The 22,895-nt window shown below is 38.3% G+C and overlaps 1 protein-coding gene across 2 annotated transcripts in view; it reads right to left on the bottom strand.

The window, feature by feature from the left end:
- N4BP2L2 (NEDD4 binding protein 2 like 2) overlaps nt 1-22,895 on the bottom strand; it is a gene marked incomplete at its 3' end in the record, with an annotated part of 108,028 nt that overhangs the window by 24,710 nt on the left and 60,423 nt on the right. Inside the window, exon 7 of one of the 2 annotated variants that reach the window (XR_013993186.1) lies at nt 3,120-3,205. Coding sequence is in view for 1 of the 2 variants with exons in the window: in XM_081045761.1 (XP_080901887.1) it covers nt 13,487-13,493 (7 nt within the window). Of the gene's footprint in view, nt 1-3,119; nt 3,206-11,487; nt 13,494-22,895 lie in introns of those variants that run through there. The other variant, XM_081045761.1, reaches the window with a different exon arrangement.

The raw sequence follows: 22,895 nt of genomic DNA, 5'->3' as shown, positions 1-22,895 counted from the left end.
CACACCCTGCCTGGTCCTTCCTCCTCGCAGAGCCTGTGCCCTGACATTGCCCAACCTCCGTCTTTAAATGAAAACCTGTTCCAAATCCCATTCCTCTGAGAATTAGCTATTTATACTATAAACTCAGTCATTAATACATCAATTCATGCGAATGTGTTAACAAGTCTATTGAGTCTAGGAACTTGTCTCCTGGATTGCACAATTTCTGTTTTGCCAGGGGCATTTCAAAGACAATGCTTGAACCCCAGGACGCATTTAGGGGAGGGGGACTTAACCCTTCCTAGGAGCCTATTATTTCTCAGGCACTATGCTAAGTACTTCGCCTGTTATTTCATTTAATCCTCTTTGCATACCCCAGGACAGGTTGGTATTATAAAGCTATTTGTTACAGGTAAAGAAATCAGGCTCCGAGGGGGTAACTTGAGGTCACGCAGCAGCACTCTGCCCCACCTCCTTAAAGGAGTGAGGGTTGTGAAATAGGCTGGGATTTGTGGCGCCCAGCGCCAGCCACGTTCTCCTGCTATTTCCCTCTTTCTAAATTTCTATTTACCCCTCGAGGCCCACTGCTCAGTACCTTATGCCAAACACAAAACAAGGAGGCCCGTTCTCATTGTTTACAATTCTTCTCATAATTGAAAAAATCTGTACATTGCACACTCATGAAATTCCCCAAGAAGAAAACATTGATAATTAGGGGCGACTGCTCTGTGAAGACCAGGTTCGTAGGGCGGTTTTGCATGAATGTAGAAGATGAACATAAAAATCAAAAGTACGGCCCAAAAAGTGTCCTCCACACAAACATCCAAATTTGGCAGGTACATAGAAAAGTCACCAGCTGGCCACAGCCAAATATGTCCATGCCAGTTGCTGTACTGGTGTCACAGTAGGGCCACCTCCTGGCGGAAGAGAAGACATTCCCTCTCTAACCTCTAACATCACCCCTCGAGGGCAGGAATGTTCTTGCCCTCTATGGTGTATAGAACAATGTCTGAATTGAGGCCACTCCATAAATATTTGTTGAACCAGTGAATGCATTCTCCACCTCCTGACTCTGGAGCGCCTCAGGGCCTCTTACTCTTCCTAGCCATATTTATCCCCCATTTTCTAATGGTCCCCACGTTTCTAAACTCTTCTCCCAAATTTCTACTCCTCCGTCTTCTTTAGACAGCACTAGGTTTAAAACAAATGAAAATATTTTTACTGGGTATATGTGTATTTCTAGGTAAGAAAGGGAAATAGACTACTGTTAGAAATAAGAGTTAAAACGGAGAGAAAACATATGGCAAATGTATGTGCATTGAATTCTTATCAAATGCAGATACATATACACTGAAGTCGTAGCAGCTGTGTTTATTTCATAATTTAGGCATTTGGGGAAAAGCACAGTGTGTGTATTTTAATGTCAGCTTGATATCAAGTTTAGAATATGAGTTTGTTTACATGTTTTACCTCTTTTCCTAGAGAATCTTTTAATATTTAAATATAACCTGGATCCCTAATTCCCAGCCCTCATCACACATCTCATAGCAGTGGTGAATCTCTCATAAACCATGTGTTGACAGAATGCTCCAAAATATGTTCTAACCAATGAAGTTGGAAAATAAATTTTGTCGCAACAATCTCGGCTTTGTTGTATTTCACAAGAAGATCTATATTTAAAGGAAATAAGAACATTACGTGTGCAATAGCAACACAGGGTTGCTATGGTAACAGAATACATTTTTTATATTTACTCCCTAATCATGGTACATATGAGCTATTACAACCAAATAATGTCAATATTTACTTCCTTCTGATCACATAGAGGTCTCTGGAATAAGTTGTTCAAGGAATTCTCATTTATTAACCCATCATCATGTCTTTTCTAGAAATTATAATTTAAAAACATAATGATTAACATTTGGCATTGGGGATAAGTTTGCACCGTTATTTAACTCATGAGGGAATACTCCCAAAATGACAAAAGAAACATACCATGTTTCCCCAAAAATAAGACCTAGCTGGACCATCAGCTCTAATGCATCTTTTGGAGCAAAGATTAATATAAGACCCAGTCTTATTTTACCATAATATAAGACCGGGTCTTATATAATATAATAAATATAATACAACATAATATAATATAACATAACATAACATAATTTTTATATATTTTATATATTATAATAAATATAATATAATTCTTAAATTAATTTTTGTTCCAAAAGACACATTAGAGCTGATGGTCTGGCTAGGTCTTATTTTGGGGGAAATACGGTAATAACCATGTGTCAATTTAAAGTAGTGTGTGTGTGTGTGTGTGTGTGTGTGTGTGTGTTCAGGTAGCAGCAATAAGGTTGAAAAGGCGGAATGAGGAAAGATACGAAGTTTAGAAAAATGTATTTGGTTTTACTCACTGGGCACACAAAATGAATCTACTTCCCCCCAGCGGTACTAATATGAACAGTTAAGAAATACCCACTATCCTGAACTTATAATTCTATAATGTCTCACTAAACCTTGATTACTATTTGTCTCAAAATGTACCCCTAGTACACCTAGTACCCCTAGTACCCCTCTGCACATTTAAATCACCATCAACTACTGTAAACAGAACCCCAGTGCCCTGTCCCCATTCCGTTATACAGAGCACCGGCCTTTCCAGAGTCTTGGTGACCTTTCTACTTTTCCTAGCCAGACCTTCTCCAGCCATTTGGAAAATGAACAGCCTGCCAGAAGTGCATGTCTCTCCCTCTGGACCAGTAGAACACCAACAATGAGGCGCCTCCCAGTCAGACACAGAAGAACCTAAGTTGTGGCTGTTCCTCTATCATCTCAGCATAAGACACGGCAGGCTGGCCAGGTGAAAAGACGTAATGAGGAACAAAGGACTCTCCTAAATGGGCACTTCAGTCACCCACTGGTCCTTACACCAGCCCCACACCACACAAAGTTCGGGGCTTAAATGCTACTTTCTCTTTAGGACCGATTGAAAGAAACATGCATATATATCCACCCATCCACATTTCTTCTCTAATGTAATATAAGGGATGTAGCCTTTCATGTTACATTTGATAAATGGATTTTCTACAATTGTTTTGTTTTTTTGAAATTCTTCTTTAAAAGCCTTAGCAACATACCTCTACTGATGTCTTCCATTGCAAATAGATCATATTCAGTGCCTTACAGTAGAGAGGAACCCTGTAGCCATCAGGCAACCAAGATTCTGTGAGGGGAAAAAAGAAGAAGTATTTATCTACCTAAATGTGAAGGTATGCAAACATGATATTTAGATGGACATAATGGTGAAAGCCTGGTTTTGAAGATACTTCAGCTAACACAGGAGTTAGTTTGTCTCAGACCTCTATCCTCCATTAGGGAACACCATCCAGACTCAATGAAAATGCTTATGTATATATATGTAAAACAATACACATCATTGTTCACTAAATAGAACTATAAATATGAATATATATCCACATTTATATGGTACTGTCACAGGGCATAAAATTTAGTCCTTTCCTGTGACATGTATTAAACATTGCAACTACACCAACTTTTAGTCTTGCAAATTGCTCCTTCCACATAAGAGTGTCTGGGGAAAAAAATCCTCACAAACAATTAATGTCCAGACCACACAAAACATTTTTGCTCTACTCACATATCTCTAGCAACATGGGCAGTTGGGTTTCTTCAGGCCTTTATCGGGCTGTATTATGTCACCCCATTGTGTCTGTGCCGTTCCTGACACGTGATTCGTTTCACTTCCCTGCCCCATTTACAAGGCCAATGGCCATAGAGAGAACCTAGCCACACAAATCAGTCTACAGCCTCCACTTCCAGTTTTCTCCTCTCCTTTTCTAAGAATATGTCATTTCCAAATGTTAAATTTTCCCTCTATTTTTTTGTAAGCCACATTTGTATAAATACTGCTTATAATTCACTTCCATAAATAAGCCCTCCCAGACAAAACCATATTCCCACAGTCTCTTCCACAATCCCCATAGCGCTGCTAACCTCACTCATAAAATATTCATAAGCTTGTCATTTATATTTTCTATGTGCAATAATTTTGTTTTGTGTTAGTCTCATCTCCTCATTTAGAAGGTAAGCTATTTGATGAATAAGGTCTATTTCCTCCAGAAAGCTTTCCAAAGCTTAATTAATGGCTGCTCGATCATCATGGTGATTAGGATGGTATTGTACATTCAAGGGAGGAGGAGGTTTAGAGTCTGTTCCCACAGTGTCTTACTGCTTTCTGGTACTATTCTAAGATGAATAATTGTTCATCTTTTGGGTCATGGACCACCTCCCACCCCGGCCACCTCAAGAAGTTGATAAAATCTATGTTGTTTCTCCCAGAAAAATAACACACAAAAAATTTTGCACACAATTTCAGAATATGGACCTTGGATTAAGATCAGTGACCTAAAATGACTTCAATTATCTTTTAAAATTCTCCCAAAGCAACAAATGCATTCTAATTTTTTAAACTGGCATGTTTCTTTGGTGCATCTAGGAGAATACAGACTTGCAGGAGTTGAGATGTGATTATTCACAAAGCTTACAAAAATGATAAACATGGCACCAGACCCCCACGAGCCAGCAGACTGATCATTGTGACACACTGGCCCTGAGACATGCTTGGGGGGAACATGTCTGTCCAGAAGAGCAGGAGTTTAGGAGCAAAGTAAAAACCTCTGGGAGACAAGCTGTGAGGGAGGAGCGGGCGCAGGCACCCCGCTGGGAGCAGGAGAAAAAACGTGAGGAAGACACAGGAGGGCTGCAGGGCTTAGAGCTCTGACCCCTTTTGTTCCCGCAACTTGTCCCTAAAGGAAGGGATATGCGCGACCGACTGCATGAAACTATCTACACATACAGCTGACTTACAGATAAAGTTAGCACATGTGCTCCATTGCCTCCAGTCTTCAAAAATTAAACTATTGAAAAGTAAATTTGGACGTCATCAAAATGGCGGCATGAGGTGAGCCTCTGTAGCGCTCCCCTGGAATTTACAACTAATCGAACAACAATAACTCCACAAAGGACTCCCTGCACAGCAGACAGGCAAGACGAAGAGGCCCACTACTAAATTCACCTAAAGGTGGGAGAATCGCGTGAGCGGGGGAGGAGGAACGGGAGAACTGTGGAACGGAGCCTCACAGGCGCAGGACGCAGACCTAGCTCAGTGCTCGGAGCTCGCTGCATCCCGGAACTACCGCAGCTGCCGGAGAGGGAAGGACTCAGACTGCCAGGGCTTCGCTTACGGCCCACAGGGCTGAGGGGGCAGCATATAACACGGCTGAACCCAACACTCATGGCAGAGACCTCAGAGCAAAGACTGAGGGAAGAAGGCTGAAAACGGTGGTTTAAGCCTTCACTGCCAAGCGGAGAATGGAAGCCTTAGGCACTGAGACTAGCCGCCCCCTCTCTATCCTCCCAGAGCTCACCCCGCCCCCACCTGCCCAGTGCTAGAAGCGGAACAGTACCAGTGTCAGATCAAAAGAACTGAATATTTGCTGTTCTGAGAACTGTGGACCACAGACACAGATTCGCAGCCCAACTAGTTCCGGCAAAGGGGAGGGAGCTGTGGAAGCTGGACGGGCTGTGGTGGTGGTCGCCGCCATTACTCTGGACCACCCCTCACAACTCACCACACCTCTGGCCCCACCTATCTGGGCAGATCCCTGTGGGAGTAAACAGAACTGCAGAAACACACGGCTCTGAATCTGGTGCAAGAAGAGCTTTGGAACTTCAAAAGCTCTCTGCATCCCCACACGGACGCAGCGCCTTATAACACAGGCGAACTGTTAACAGAGGAGAAGCCCGCCTTACAGGGAATCCCCTCATTGTGAAAGAGGCCGGAATAGTGCAGAGAAAACATAACACTACAGTGTGAGACAGAAAAAAAGGCTGCAGTCGAAGAGAAAATAAAACATTCTACCAACACGTGCTGGAAAACAAAAGAAAGACCTCTTCCTATCAACCTGTTGCAAAACCCACTCCTATAGAAGTCTACGAAGAGAAATAATAAATCAGTAATTGCCATGAATAACCAAGGCAACAAAACAGCTCAGAAAGAAAGAAAGAAAGTTCCAGAAAAGGAACTTAAAGATATGGAAACATGTGACTTAAATGATGAAGAATTCAAGATTGCAGTTCTGAAAAAACTCAACGAGATGCAAGAAAACACAGAAAGGCAGTTTAATGAACTCAGAAACACTATCAAAGAACAACATGAGCATTTTACGAAAGAGATTGAAATTTTGAAAAAGAACCAAATAGAATTTCTGGAGATTAAGAACTCAATAGAAGAAATTAAGAATGAAATAACCACCTTAGGTAGTAGAGTTGACCAGATGGAGGAAAGAATCAATGACATTGAAGATAGAAACCTGGAAATGACACAGATGGAAGAAGAAAGAGACTTGAGACTTAAAAGAAATGAAAGAACTCTACAAGAACTTTCTGACTTCATCAGAAAGAGCAATACAAGAATAATGGACATACAAAGAAAGAAGGGAACAGAAAGTATATTCAAACAAATAGTCGATGAGAACTTCCAAAACTTGTGGAAAGAACTGGATCCTCGAATCCAAGAAGCAAATAGAACACCTAATTACCTCAACCCCAACAGGCCTTCTCCAATGCACATTGTATTGAAGCTGTCAAAAATCAACGACAGAAAGAATCCTCAAGGCAGCCAGGGAAAAGAAGACGGTAACCTACAAAGGAAAGCCCATTAGATTATCATCAGATTTCTCAGCAGAAACTCTACAAGCCAGGAGGAAGTGGAACCAAATATTCAAACTATTGAAAGAGAGAAATTATGAGCCAAGAATAATATACCCAGCAAAGATATCCTTTGGATATGAAGGAGGAATAAAGACCTTTCCAGACATACAGAGGCTGAGGGAATTTTCTAACACGTGACCTGCACTACAAGAAATACTAAAGGATGCTATTTGACCACCATCAACAGGGACAGTTTGTGGCAACCAAAACATAAAAAGGGGGAGAGTAACGACCTGAACCGGAATATGGGAATGGAGAAAGTAAGCATGTTGAAGAAAATGGAATACTTTAAATATCAAACTTTCTTTTACATAAACTTAATGGTAATTGCTCAAAAACAATCTAGAACTGAAATATATACTGTAATAAAAGAAGAAACAGAGGGGAAAATCATACAATACCACCACACAGAAATAATAGACAACAACAAAAAGGCAAAAAAACAATGGAGACACAGTCTTACAAGAAAACTAAAGATAGAATGATAGAAAATCCTCACATATCAATAATCACCCTAAATGTAAATGGACGGAACTCACCAATAAAAAGGCACAGAGTAGCAGATTGGATCAAAAAACTAAACCGAACCATATGCTGTCTCCACGAGACACATCTTAGCTACAAAGACAAGCATAGACTCAAAGGGAAAGGGTGGAAATTGACACTCCAAACAAATGGTATCCAGAGAAAATCAGGTGTAGCCATAATGATATCAGATGAAACAGACCTCAGGTGAAAAAGGTAACGAGACAAAGATGGACATTTCATAATGGTAAAGGGGACTATAAAACAAGAAGACACAACAGTCATCAATATTTATGCCCCCAATCAGGGAGCACCGAAACATACCAAGCAACTACTAACAGAACTAAAGGGAGATATTGACCAAAACACAATTATACTAGGGGACTTAAATACATCATTGACAGCTATGGATAGATCATCCAAACAGAAAATAAATAACGAAATAACAGCCCTAAATGACACATTAGATGAAATGGACATAATTGACATATATAGAGCACTTCATCCTAAAACATCAGACTATACATTTTTTTCTAGTGTACATGGAACATTCTCAAGGATAGACCATACATTGGGACATAAAACTAGCCTCGGCAAATTTAAGAAAATTGAAATCATACCAAGCATATTCTCTGATCACAAGGCTTTGAAATTGGATATCGACTGCAAAAAGAAAGCAGGAAAACCACAAATACGTGGAGATTAAACAAAATACTTTAAAGGAACGACCAGATCAAAGAAGAAATTAGAAATTAGAACAAAAGATACATAGAAACAAATGTGAATGAAAATACATCCTACCAAAATTTCTGGGATGCAGTGAAAGCAATTTTAAGAGGGAAATTTATATCATTACAGGCCTATCTCAAGAAACAAGAAAAATCCCAAATAAATAACCTCACGTTACACCTTAAAAAACTAGAAAAAGAAGAACAAATGAAACCAAAGACAGGCAGAAGACAAGAAATAATAAAGATCAGAGCAGAACTAAATGAAATAGAGAAGAAAAAGACAATAGAAAAAAATTAATGTGACAAACAGCTGGTTCTTTGAAAAGATTAACAAAATCGACAAACCCTTGGCTAGACTCACTAAGATAAAAACAGAGAAGACACTAATAAACAAAATCAGAAATGAAAAAGGAGAAGTTATCACAGATGCCACAGAAATACAAAGGATCATCCAAGAATACTATAGACTATATGCCACCAAATTCAATAACCTAGAAGAAATGGACAAGTTCTTAGAAACATATAGCCTTCCTAGGTTGAATCATGAAGAATTGGAAAATCTAAACAGAACAATCACCAGTAACGAAATTGAATCAGTCATCCAAAACCTTCCCAAAAGCAAAAGTCCTGGATCAGATGGCTTCACTAGTAAATTTTACCAAACCTTCAAAGAGGATCTAATACCAATCCGGCTCAAACTCTTCCAAAAAATTGAAGAAGAGACAGCACTCCCTAACTCATTTTATGAGGCCAACATTACCCTGATACCAAAACCTGGTAAGGACAACACAAAAAAAGAAAAATACAGACCAATATCTCTGATGAATATAGAAGCAGAAATCCTGAACAAAATTCTAGCAAATCAAATGCAACAAAGCATTAAGAAGATTATTCATCACAACTAAGTGGGGTTCATCCCAGGGGCACAAGAATGGTTCAACATCTGCAAATCCATCAATGTGATACATCACATAAACAAAATAAAGGACAAAAATCATATGATTATATCAATTGATGCAGAAAAAGCATTTGACAAGATACAACATCCATTTATGATTAAAACACTTAATAAAATATGTATAGAAGGAAAATACCTTAACATAATAAAGACCATGTATGACAAGACTTCAGCTAATCTCCTAATTATCAGTGAAAAACGGAAGCCCTTTGCTCTACGTTCAGGAACACGACAGGGCTGTCCCCTGTCACCTCTGCTTTTCCACATAGGGTTGGAAGTCCTCGCCAGAGCAATCAGGCAAGAGAAAGATATAAAAAGCATCCAAATTGGGAATGAAGAAGTTAAGTTGTCACTCTTTGCAGATGACACGATGCTATATATAGAAAACCCTAAAGACTCCACCAAAAGCTATTAGAAACAATCAACGAATAAAGTAAAGTTGCCGGCTACAAAATCAATGTACAAAAGTCCTATATACTAATAATGAAATCTCAGAAAAATAAATTTTTAAAAAATTCATTTTGCAATTGCAGCAAAAAGAATAAAATACCTAGGAATAAACTTAACCAATGATGTGAAAGACCTATATGCTGAAATCTATAAGACCTTTTTAAAAGAAATTGAAGAAGACACAAAGAAATGGAAAGACATTCCATTTCTCATGGATTGGAAGAATCAACATAGTTAAAATGGCCATATTACCCAAAGCAATATACAGATTTAATGCAATCCCCATCAAAATCCCAATGGCAATTTTTAAAGAAATAGAACAAAAAATCATCAGATTTGTTTGGAACCACAAAAGACCCCGAATAGCCAAAGCAATCTTAAGAAAAAGAAAAAGAACAATTCTGAAGGTATCACACTCCCTGACTTTAGCTTCTACTACAGGGCAACAATAATAAAAACAGCATGGTATTGGCAGAAAAACAGACACACAGACCAATGGAATAGAGTTGAGAACCCAGAAATAAAACCACATAAATATGGACAGATAATTTTTGACAAAGAAGCAAAAAATATACAATGGAGGAAAAACAGCCTCTTCAATAAATGGTGCTGGCAGAATTGGATAGCCACGTGCAATAGAATGAAACTGGACTGTTATCTGTCATCATGCACCAAAATTAATTCAAAATGGATAAAAGACTTAAGTATAAGACCTGCAACAATAAACTGCATAGAAGAAAACATAGGTACTATACTTATCGACCTTGGGTTCAAAGAGCATTTCATGAATTTTACTCCAAAGGCAATGGAAATAAAAGCTAAAATAAACGAATGGGACTATATCAAACTTAAAAGCTTCTGTACAGCAAAAAAAACCATGGACAAAATAAAGAGGCAACCAACTGAATGGGAGAAAATTTTTGCAAACAGTGCCTCGATAAGGAGCTAATATCCAAAATATACAAAGAATTCATGCAACTCAACAACAAAAAAGGAAACAACCCAATTGAAAAATGGACAGAGGACCTGAAGAGACATTTCTCCAAAGAGGACATACAAATGACAAATAGACATATACAAAAATGCTCAACATCACTAATCATCAGAGAAATGCAAATAAAAACCACAATAAGATATCACCTCACCCCAATCAGAATGGCTATCATCAACAAGACAAATAGTAGCAAGTGTTGGAGAGGCTGTGGAGAAAAAGGAACACTCATCCACTGTTGGTGGGAATGCAGATTGGTGCAGCCGCTATGGAAGGCAGTGTGGAGGTTCCTCAAAAAATTAAGAATAGAATTACCATATGACCCTGCAATCCCTCTCCTGGGTATCTACCCAAAAAATCTGAAAACATTTGTAAAGACACGTGTGCTCCAATGTTCATTGTAGCTTTATTTACGGTGGCCAAGACATGGAAACAACCAAAATGTCCTTCAATAGATGAATGGATAAAGAAGTTGTGATATATATACACAATAGAATACTATTTGGTGGTAAGAAAAGATGAAATAGGACCATTTGTGACAACATGGATGGATCTTGAGATTATAATGCTAAGTGAAATAAGTGAGACAGAAAAAGCAGAGAATCATATGATTTCACTGATATGTGGTATATGAACCAAAAACAACACAAGAACAAGACAAACAAATGAGAAACAAAAACTCATAGACACAGACAATAGTTTAGTGGTTACCAGAGGGGAGGGGGGAAGGGGGGTGGTAGATGAGGATAAAGGGGGTCAAATATATGGTTATGGAAGGAGAACTGATTCTGGGTGGTGAACACACAATGGGATTTATAGATGATATAATACAGAATTGTACACCTGAAACTTACGTAACTTTAGTAAAAATTGTCACCCCAATAAACTTTTATTTAAAAAAAATTAAAGTATTTCAGGTGATTTTTTTCCCCATCATTTTATCTTCACCATCCCTTTCTTTACTATTCTCATATCTGTGCCATAATGTGAACGAGAAAGGAAAGGGCAGTGTACCAAATAAGGGAAAGTAGAAAGAGTTTCTATTTTTTTTTTTTTTTAAAAAGGGGGCTTCTTCTCTATCTGTCACATACTCCTTGTTTGCCTCCTTCTTCCTTCATTCTTTCTAGTGTCTATTCAAATTCAGAGTCCATGCTCAGACATGTAAGACTATTGGTCACAGAGGTGGGGGCAGGGAACTCGACTCTGAAGATCAAGCACCATTTACTGTGGGTCCTCCAGTCCCACTGCTGAAAAGCATCACAAATTCAGTTAACTGCATGAAATCACCAGCTCGAGGTAGAAACACCTGAAAAACTACTTGCATATGTTAAACGGATGTTTTATTTGTAACAAATAAGCACAATTTACCCACTGTCACTCCAGGAGATAGATCCACAAAGCTTTACTAGTTGAAAGGCAAACCTGGTAACAATAGTAGCTCAAGGTAAGTGCCTGTTGAATCTGGCTTTCTTCAGTGTGGAAGAACTGTCATGGCTGACGCTCTTCCTGTGGCTTCAGCTTTTCACCAGAGCTTTCCTTTAAAAAGTGAAGATCATGAGTGATCCTAAACGTGTACCAAGTATCAGGTGGCCTACTTAAAATTTCTGGAGAAGTAAACCCCATCTCACTTCGTTTATTATCTACTCTTGTGTGAGATTTGAAAGTCAAAAACGGTATCTTCCTTGTAAAAGATATCTTCTGTAGCACACCAGGACAAATAGGGTGTTTGTAAAACACAGAGTGCCTTAGTCTGTTAAATGGCAGGTAATGAGAGTAAATTTCTCCCCCAACATTTAAAACAGTATCTTCCACAATATCAGAGTAAAACCATAATGGATGATGATCAAAGGTCATGTGGTTTTCCTTAGTCTCTTCTTCATTATTTATTTCTGAAATTGTATCTTTTTCTTCTTCCAAAATAAATTTTAGTCCATGTGACTTTTCTGTGAATAAGCCACATTTCTCCCTTTCTCTTACACTAATATGACTCTGTCCCAGTAAGTTGAAGTTTGGTGCCAAACTGAAAATCCTTTTCTGCCTCCTTTACTTATTCTCTGAGTGTAAGGCACTCTGGGATATCCAGTTTAAGTAAGCAGCTTTCAAAGATATTTGTTTCCATTTCTATGATTGTATCTATGTTCTCAGTTGGAAGAGACAAATCTTCATTTTCTATCAATAGCTTCTCCTGGACTGTTTCCTGGTCCTGAGCTCCTTCAGAAGTGGACATCAATTTAATCAATTGCTGCCTGCTGTCAGGACAGGCCAGCTTTCCGCCATCTATCTTTGCTCTCTGATCACATACACATTTATGAGGGCCCTCAGGCCAGCTACCAAAATAGGGTTGTCTATCAGGGACCAGCTGTAATTCTTCATCGATAAACTGAGAAAAAAAGCTCAGTTGTTTTTAGTTATATTTACTCCTTTCTTAAAACTTTATCTGATGTTCAGGGTCCATACCAATAGCACAGAATTGTTTTGTTCGGGAGACTTTAATCTACGTACCATCTCTCTCTTCTGCATAAACGAGCAAGGGGTCTTAGCAACTCGGTTCTGGACGTCTAATACCGCGGATGCGTATTTCCAGTAAGCTTTCTGCCTTCGTGCCAGAGCAGTCATCACCGGTGACATGGGAAAGATTTTCCGTCATTGTTGGACAAGTAACAGAGCTTCCATTTGGCTTTAATGACAAACTTAGAAACAAGTCATCATCTTCTTTAGGGAGGTAATTCTTTGGTGTATTATCCAACTCAACTGCAGACATAACAATTGGAAAACTGTCTTCAGGATTTATGTTTTCCCATCTGTCACCTTTATGGCCACTCCCTAAATCTCCGAGTTCATTTCCCAGATCTCCAGTGATGTACATCCCCGCTCCTCTTTGGTCTCTTCCAAGTGTTCCCCTTCATTCTGTGATGGGTCCCGATCTCCTGGCATGAGATAACCTAAGGTTTCACATCACTTTTCCTCCATTATTTCACTATAACCATTGTGCTTATTACTTTTCCTGTTTTTCTTCTGCTTAGTTTTGCTGAGCCAGAGCCCAGTTTTCTTTAAGTTTCACTCTCTGAAATATAAAAGAATTAAGCACATTTATAATAATCATTTATAGAACAATAGCAAACTAAAACATTACACTCTTATTGTGCAGATTTCCAAATCATTGGTACAAGAGATGCTACAGTGTGCCAGCCACACACAGAACACTACCAGCTAGAAGCCTGCTGTCCAGCACAGCCACACCTTCTGCTCCCATTGTTTAGGGCTGTATATTTACAAGGAGTCAGATGAGTTTATTCCCAAGTCTATTTATACTAATCTGTTGTTACTCTAGTTATGTAGTTTGATTAAACATTATGTAAACATGACATTAACCAGAATATGAACACAACCATATTTCCCCGAAAATAAGACTTATCCGGACCATCTGCTCTAATGCATCTTTTGGAGCAAAAATCAATATAAGACCCGGTCTTATTTTACTATAATGTAAGACCAGGTCTTATATAATATAAAATATAATGCAATGTAATATAATGTAATACCGGGTAGGTCTTATTTTTTGGGAAACACGGGAAAAAATTTCTATAAAATTGAAGTAACTACATAAAGATGAGGTACAAACAATTGTTATCAAATTAGGTGTGGGAGAATAACGATAAAGTTTGGTTAAAAATTATAAAAAACCTGTAACTCTGCACTCATATTGCTTTGAAGATTTCTTTGGGTTCTCCCTCCAATTTATATCAATAGAAACCAGATGTTCTTAACAATGCATTACAGGTGTGGTTTACAGGTATGAAAAAAGGAAAGATTCTACTGAACAAAATCATACATAAAGATTGGTGAAAGTACATGTAAGCATAAATTCAAATAAAATGTTTAAAGTTGTATAGAGCATATAAAATGTATTACATATGTTGGATTGAAGTTTGCAAAACAAGTTGTTTACTAATAGGGACAGAACTATGGCCGCACATGTGTGAGACTGATAAGAGTGAAGTGGAAAACATGTTTTTGTGTGAAACTGAGCATAACAAACTTGAGTGATAAACACCTTCACCAAAACAACTTCTGGTTATCACCTAAGAGATAAATAACTCCTGGCAAACAACTTCCAATTATCACCTCAGAGGTAAACATGTCCAAGGAAAAAAGGATAAAAGCAGAATTCCAGAGCAATGCTGTGAGTAGTCCGACTGCAAGGGGCAAGCCACCAGCATTCTCTGAAGTTCTTCCTTACAAGCCCAGCTTGTCTCAGACCCGTCGTGGGCCCAGTCACCTCTCCTGGACCAGGAAACTTCTCCTTCCCAATTGACTCTGGGACTTGGTTCGTTATTAAATTCTATTCTACGCTGTATAACCTTCTGTGCTTACCACAGCTTTGGCCTCTGAAGGGACATTGGTCCCAAATAAAGCTGTGTGACTCACTCTATCTGAACCTGTGTGCTGGGACTTTGTTCCCCACTCGCATCTCGAGTACCACGCAGGGACATAGGGCCCTGCAGAGGGGTTAATGTCCCCTTGGCTTTCAGAAAGAGACTGAAATATAGCGACTGCCCTTACAGGCGCTCGCAACATAGTTATGTATCATTACTTAATAATTCCTTACTTTAATCAACTTTTCCAGTGAACTAACCAGCCTCCTATGCCAATCATGCTAGATGAAAGGACTTTTATTGTAAATAAAGCACCTAGCACAAATGCCTGGCACATGGTGGATAGTTCATAAAAGGCAGCTCTTATTTTTACTATATATTAACAACAACAAAAACAATCATATATATTTCATTGAGACTCCCAGGATGCAATTCAAGATTAGAATAGGGCAGTGGCTGGTATGATTTATGCAAAAAGAACAGGTGAAACAGAAGAACTGGAAAATTCTCAAAATGTGATTTATTTAATATAACTGCAAATGATTAGAAGTTTTTCTTTTAAAAGTGGCCATATATAGACAAACTGATAAATCCATCACCTTTATCAAAGATTAAACAGCTTTCACAACCAGACCAAATTTAAAAAAAGGAACATGGATATAGAAGTTATAAATAGCATAATTAATAATGTAATGCTCAATATAATGGACAAATATGGAACACTACATCCCAAAATTGGGGGAAAACACATTCTTTCAAGCCCACATAGGATATTTAAAAATATTAACTAGGCCACGAGGCTAGCCCTCACAAATATCAAAGAATTACCAATGTGCAGACCACATTTTCTGACCATAATCAATTAACTCTGAAATCAATAACAAAAAATTATTTCGGAAAGATTTTTTAAATGTTGACAAATTCATAGGTAGAAAAAATTGTAGTAGAAATATGTAAAACAGAATGACAGTAAAACAATTACATGTAAACATGGTATTTAAAGGGACATTTTACCATGATGTTTACATTTTTAAAGATACAAAATTAAAGGGTTAATCACACAACTGAATTAGTTAGAAACGAAAAGTAGAACTGGGGTGGGCAGTTAGCTCCGTTGGTTAGAGGGTGGTGCTAATACCACCAAGGTTGCCAGTTCAATACCCACATGGGCCACTGTGAGTTGTGCCCTCTTTAAAAAAAAAAAAAAAAAAAGAAAGAAACCAGCAGAACTAACTGGAAGAAAAACGAGAAGGGAGGGAATAATAAAGAATGAAAAAGATAAAAAAGAAACAGAAAATAAACACACTCTAGGCAAGATCAACAAATTAAGAAGTTGATTATTTAAAGATTTATAATAAAACACACAAACCTCTGGTAATCAAATGGGGGGAAAAGCAAATTAGTTTTAAGGATGAAAAAGGAGGCTCAAATGCAGATCCAGAGAGATTTTAAATGATAAAAGGATGACAGCATTATTTACAATAGCCAAGATATGGAAGCAAACTAAAAGTCCATCATAGATGAATGAATAAGGAAAATGTGGTGGGTGTATATACAGTGGAATATTACTCAGACATGAAAAAGAAGGATATCTTGCTATTTGTGACAACATGGTTGGACCTTGAGGGCATTACACTAAGTGAAATAAATCAGACTGAGAAAGACAAATACCATACCATATGATTTCACTTATATGTGGAATCAAAACAAACAAACAAAAAATAAGCTTATAGGCCGGCCCGGTGGCGCAGGCGGTTAGAGCTCCGTGCTCCTAACTCGAAAGGCTGCGGGTTCGATTCCCACATGGGCCAGTGGGCTCTCAACAAAAAAATAAAAAAATAAAAAAAAATATGTATAAAAAAAAAATAATAAAAAAAAAAATAAATAAGCTTATAGATACAGAGCATAGATTGCCAGAGACATGAGGTAGGGGTGGGCAAAATGGGTTAAGGTGGTCAAAAGGTACAAGCTTACAGTGATAAAATGAACACGTCATGGAGAAGTAATGTACAGCATGGTGACTGCAGTTAAGGATACTGTGTTGTATAATTGAAAGTTGCTAAGAGTAAATCTTAAAAATTTTCATTACAAGAAAACGATTTGTAACTATGCATGGTGATGGATGTTAACTGGATTTATTGTGGTGATCACTTTGCAATATATACAAACATCAAATCATTATGTTGTATACCTGAAACTAATATAAAGTTATATGTCAATTATATCTCAAATTAAAAAGTAAAAAATAAATAAAAGGGTAACACTATGAATAACTTTATACAAATAAAACTTATTAATTAAAACTGACTGAAAAAGAAACAGAAAGCTGGAGTAATCCCATAATAGTAAAATAATAAAAGTCAACATTTTTTCCCAATAAGAAAACTCCAAGTCCAGGTGACTTCTCAGAAAAAGTTCTACTAAATAAATATTCAAAGAACTGTGAATTGTGAATATTATGCAAACTTTCCAGAGAAGAGAAAGAGAGAGAATAGCTCCAATGTTTTTCAGCTTGATGGTACTGTCTAAACACAAAAGAAAGTACACTTTATAAAAACAAAAATCCTAAACAAAACATTAGCAAACTACCTCTAATAATGATTAAACTAGATGATACATTATGATGTAGCTGGGTTTATCTTGGGATTTGCAAGATTGGTTCATACTAGAATATCACAGGGGACACTTTCCAGGACAGATCACATATGAGACCACAAATTAGGTCTCAAAACATTTTATTTATTTATTTATTTATTTATTTATTTATTTATTTATTTATTTATTATTTTTTTTTAATATTTTTTTTTTTTATTAGGGAAGGGGAACAGGACTTTACTGGGGAACAGTGTGTACTTCTGGGACGTTTTCCAAGTCAAGTTGTAGTTCTTTCAATCTTAGTTGTGGAAGGCACAGCTCAGCTCCAGGTCCAGTTGCCATTGTTAGTTGCAGGGGGCGCAGCCCACCATCCCTTGCAGGAGTCGAACCAGCAACTTGTGGTTGCGAGCCCACTGGCCCATGTGGGAATCAAACTGGCAGCCTTCGACATTAGGAGCATGGAGCTCCAACCACCTGAACCACCGGGCCGGCCCAAAATATTTTAAAAGATAGATATGTGGAAGAAAAAGGGGTTCTGTGGAAAGTAACCTCACAGGGTGATCTGGTCATAAATTCCTAAGTGGGCAGGTCATAGTGGGTATTTCCGCCCCAGGCATGTAACTTCTTTAGTAAAAGACTTATCTTTGTCTTAGCAAGCCCTGTCCATTGTTTTTGTGCACCTTTGAAATGCCCTCTTGTAGACCCCTCCTTCTAAAGCATGAAAGCATATAGTCTTAACTAACCTCTAATCCAATCCCCACATTTCTTTCTCCTATCTCCAGGTAATCTTCTTTATGTTCTCTCCTTAATTTCAAATGCATAAAAAAACCTCCAAAACTGTTATTCTACAGAGCAATTGAGAACTTGCTCCCTGGCATATGTCATCAGTTTCTGCTCAAATAAACTCTTATAAAAATTCTGTACAGGTTTGGACATTTTTAACAGATCTCATACAACGTATCTTTCTCCCACCACAAGGGGATAAAGTTAGGAACCAATAAAAGTAAAAATGCAAAATTCATAAATTTGGGGAAATTAATTAACACATGCTTAAAAAAACAGTGGATCAAAGAAGAAATCACAACGGAAATTAGAAAATAGTTAAGAGACACAAAAAAAAATGGCGGCGTGAGGTGAGCCTCTGTAACGCTCCCCTGGAATTTACAACGAATCGGACAACAATAACTCCACAAAGGACTCCTTGCACAGCAGACAGGCAAGACGAAGAGGCCGACTACTGAATTCACCTCCAGGTGGGTGAATTGCATGAGTGGGGGAGGAGGGAGAGGAGAAGTGCGGAGACGGAGCCACGCGAGCACAGGACACAGACCTAGCTCAATGCTCGGAGCCCGCTGCTCCCGGATCTTCCGCAGCTGCGGGAGAGGGAAGGACTCGGACTGCTAGGGCCCCGCTTACGGCCCACAGGGCTGAGGGGGCAGCATACAAAACCGCTGAACCCAACGCTCGCTCACGGCAGACCTCGGAGCAAAGACTGAGGGAAGAGGGCTGAAATCGGTGGTTTAAGACCTCACTGCCGAGCGGAGAACGGAAGCCTTAAGCACGGAGACTAGCCGCCCCCTCCCTACCCTCCCAGAGCTCGCCCCGCCCCCACCTGCCCGGTGCTAGAAGCGATAAAGTAGCAGTGTCGGATCAAAGGACAGAATATTTGCTGCTCTGAGAACTGTGGACCGCAGACACAGATTCGCAGCTCAACTAGTTCCGGCAAAGGGGAGGGAGCTGTGGAAGCAGGACTGGCTGTGGTGGTGGTCGCCGCCATTGCTCTGGGCCACCTCTCACAACTCACCCGGCCCCTGGCCCCACCTATCTGGGCGGATCCCTGCAGGAGTAAACAGAACTGCTGAAACAAACGGGCTCTGAATCTGGTGCAGAAAGAGCTTTGGAACTCCAAAAGGCCTTCGCATACCTATCAACCTGTTGCAGAAGACACTCCTGTAGATGTCTAGGAAGAGAAATAGTAAATCAGTGATTGCCATGAATAACCAAGGCAACAAGATAGCTCAGAAAGAAAGTGAAAAGTCTCCAGAAAAGGAACTTAGAGATATGGACCTTTGTGATTTAAATGACAGAGAATTCAAGATCGTAATTCTGAAAAAACTGAACGAGATGCAAGAAAACACAGAAAGGCAGTTTAATGAACTCAGAAACACAATCAAAGAACACCATGAGCATTTTACAAAAGAGATTGAAATCTTGAAAAAGAACCAAATAGAATTTCTGGAGATTAAGAACTCAATAGAAGAAATTAACAATAAAATATCCAGCTTAGGTAGTAGAGTTGACCAGATGGAGGAAAGAATCAGTGACATCAAAGATAGGAACCTGGAATTTACACAGAGGGAAGAAGAAAGAGACTTGAGACTTAAATGAAAGAACTCTACAAGAACTTTCTGACTCCATCAGAAAGAGCAACATAAGAATAATGGGCATACCAGAAGGAGAAGAAAGAGGGAAGGGAACAGAGAATATATTCAAACAAATCGTCGATGAGAACTTCCCAAACTTGTGGACAGAACTGGATCCTCGAATCCAAGAAGCAAATAGAACACCTAATTACCTCAATCCCAACAGGCCTTCACCAAGGCACATTGTATTGAAGCTGTCTAAAATCAATGACAAAGAAAGAATCCTCAAGGCAGCCAGGGAAATGAAGACGGTAACTTACAAAGGAAAGCCCATTAGATTATCATCAGATTTTTCAGCAGAAACTCTACAAGCTAGGAGGGAATGGAACCAAATATTCAAACTATTGAAAGAGAGAAACCATGAGCCAAGAATAATATATCCAGCAAAGATCTCTTTTAGATATGAAGGAGGAATAAAGACCTTTCCAGATATCCAGAAGCTGAGGGAATTTTCTAATACACAACCTGCACTACAAGAAATACTAAAGGAGGCTATTAGACCACCATCAACAGGGACAACTTGTGGCAACCGAAACATAAAAAGGGGGAGCGTAAAGGCCTGAACTGGAATATGGGAATAGAGAAAGTAAGCGTACTGAAGAAACTGGAATACTCTAAATATCAAACTTTCTTTTACATAAACTCAAGGATAACCACTCAAAAAACATCCAAATCTGAAATATATACTGTAATCAAAGAAGAAACAGAGGGAAACATCATAGAATACCACCACACAGAAATAACAGACAACAACAAAAAGGCAAAGAAACAATGGAGACACAGCCTTACCAGAAAACTAAAGACAGAATGACAGGAAATCCTCACATATCAATAATCACCCTAAATGTAAATGGACTGAACTCACCAATAAAGAGACACAGAGTAGCAGATTGGATCAAAAAACTAAACCCAACCATATGCTGCCTACAAGAGACACATCTCAGCTACAAGGACAAGCATAGACTCAAAGTGAAAGGGTGGAAATTGACACTCCAAGCAAATGGTACCCAGAGAAAATCAGGTGTAGCCATAATGATTTCCGATGAAACAGACTTCAGGGTGAAAAAGATAACAAGAGACAAAGATGGACATTTCATAATGGTAAAGGGGACTATACAACAAGAAGACATAACAGTCATCAATATTTATGCCCCCAATCAGGGAGCACCGAAATATACCAAGCAACTACTAACAGAACTAAAGGGAGAAATTGACCAAAACACAATTATACTAGGGGACTTAAATACATCATTGACAGCTATGGATAGATCATCCAAACAGAAGATAAATAACGAAATCGCAGCCCTAAATGACACATTAGATGAATTGGACATAATTGACATATATAGAGCACTTCATCCTAAAACATCAGACTATACATTCTTTTCTAGTGTACATGGAACATTCTCAAGGATAGACCATATATTGGGACACAAAATCAGCCTCAGCAAATTTAAGAAGATTGAAATCATACCAAGCATATTCTCTGATCACAAAGCTTTGAAATTGGATATCAATTGCAAAAACAAAGCAGGAAAAAACACAAATACATGGAGATTAAACAACATACTTTTAAAGAACGACTGGGTCAAAGAAGAAATTAGAGGAGAGCTCAAAAGATACATAGAAACAAATGACAATGAAAATACATCCTACCAAAATTTTGGGGATGCCGCGAAAGCAGTTTTAAGAGGGAAATTTATATCATTACAGGCCTATCTCAAGAAACAAGAAAAATCCCAAATAAATAACCTCATGTTACACCTTAAAAAACTAGAAAAAGAAGAACAAGCGAAACCCAAGGTCAGCAGAAGAAAGGAAATAACAAAAATCAGAGCAGAACTAAATGAAATAGAGAACAAAAAGACAATAGAAAAAATTAATGTGACAAAAAGCTGGTTCTTTGAAAAGATTAACAAAATCGACAAACCCTTGGCTAGACTCACTAAGATAAAAAGAGAGAAGACACTAATTAACAAAATCAGAAATGAAAAAGGGGAAGTTATCACGGACAGCACAGAAATACAAAGGATTATCCAAGAATACTATGAAGGACTATATGCCACCAAATTTAATAACTTAGAAGAAATGGACAAGTTCTTAGAAACATATAGCCTTCCAAGGCTGAATCATGAAGAACTGGAAAATCTTAACAGGCCGATCACCAGTAACGAAATTGAATCAGTCATCAAAAACCTTCCCAAAATCAAAAGTCCTGGACCAGATGGCTTCACCAGTGAATTCTACCAAACCTTCAAAGAGGATCTAATACCAATCCTGCTCAAACTCTTCCAAAAAATTGAAGAAGAGTCAGTACTCCCTAACTCATTTTATGAGGCCAACATTACCCTGATACCAAAACCTGGTAAGGACAACACAAAAAAAGAAAACTACAGACCTATATCTCTGATGAAATCAGATGCTAAAATCCTAAACAAAATTCTAGCAAATCGAATACAACAATGCATTAAAAAGATTATTCATCACGACCAAGTGGGGTTCATCCCCGGGGCACAAGGATGGTTCAACATTCGCAAATCCATCAATGTGATACATCACATAAACAAAATAAAGGACAAAAATCATATGATTCTATCAATTGATGCAGAAAAAGCATTTGATAAGATACAACATCCATTTATGATTAAAACACTTACTAAAATTGGTATAGAAGGAAAATACCTCAACATAATAAAGGCCATATACGACAAGTCCTCAGCTAATCTCATAATTAATGGTGAAAAGCTGAAGCCCTTTGCTCTACGTTCAGGAACACGACAAGGTTGTCCCCTATCACCTCTGCTTTTCAACATAGTGTTGGAAGTCCTCGCCAGAGCTATCAGGCAAGAGAAAGAAATAAAAGGCATCCAAATTGGGAATGAAGAAGTTAAATTGTCACTCTTTGCAGATGACATGATGCTATATATAGAAAACCCTAAAGACTCCACCAAAAAGCTATTAGAAACAATCAATGAATACAGTAAAGTTGCTGGCTACAAAATCAACGTACAAAAGTCCATTGCTTTCTTATATACCAGCAATGAAATCTCAGAAAAAGAGATAGAAAAAACA

This window comes from Rhinolophus hipposideros, assembly GCF_964194185.1.
Source record: "Rhinolophus hipposideros genome assembly, chromosome: 4".
NCBI lineage: Eukaryota > Metazoa > Chordata > Mammalia > Chiroptera > Rhinolophidae > Rhinolophus > Rhinolophus hipposideros.
Note: the sequence above shows the minus strand (reverse complement) of the source record. Positions and strands in the feature narration are given on the sequence as shown.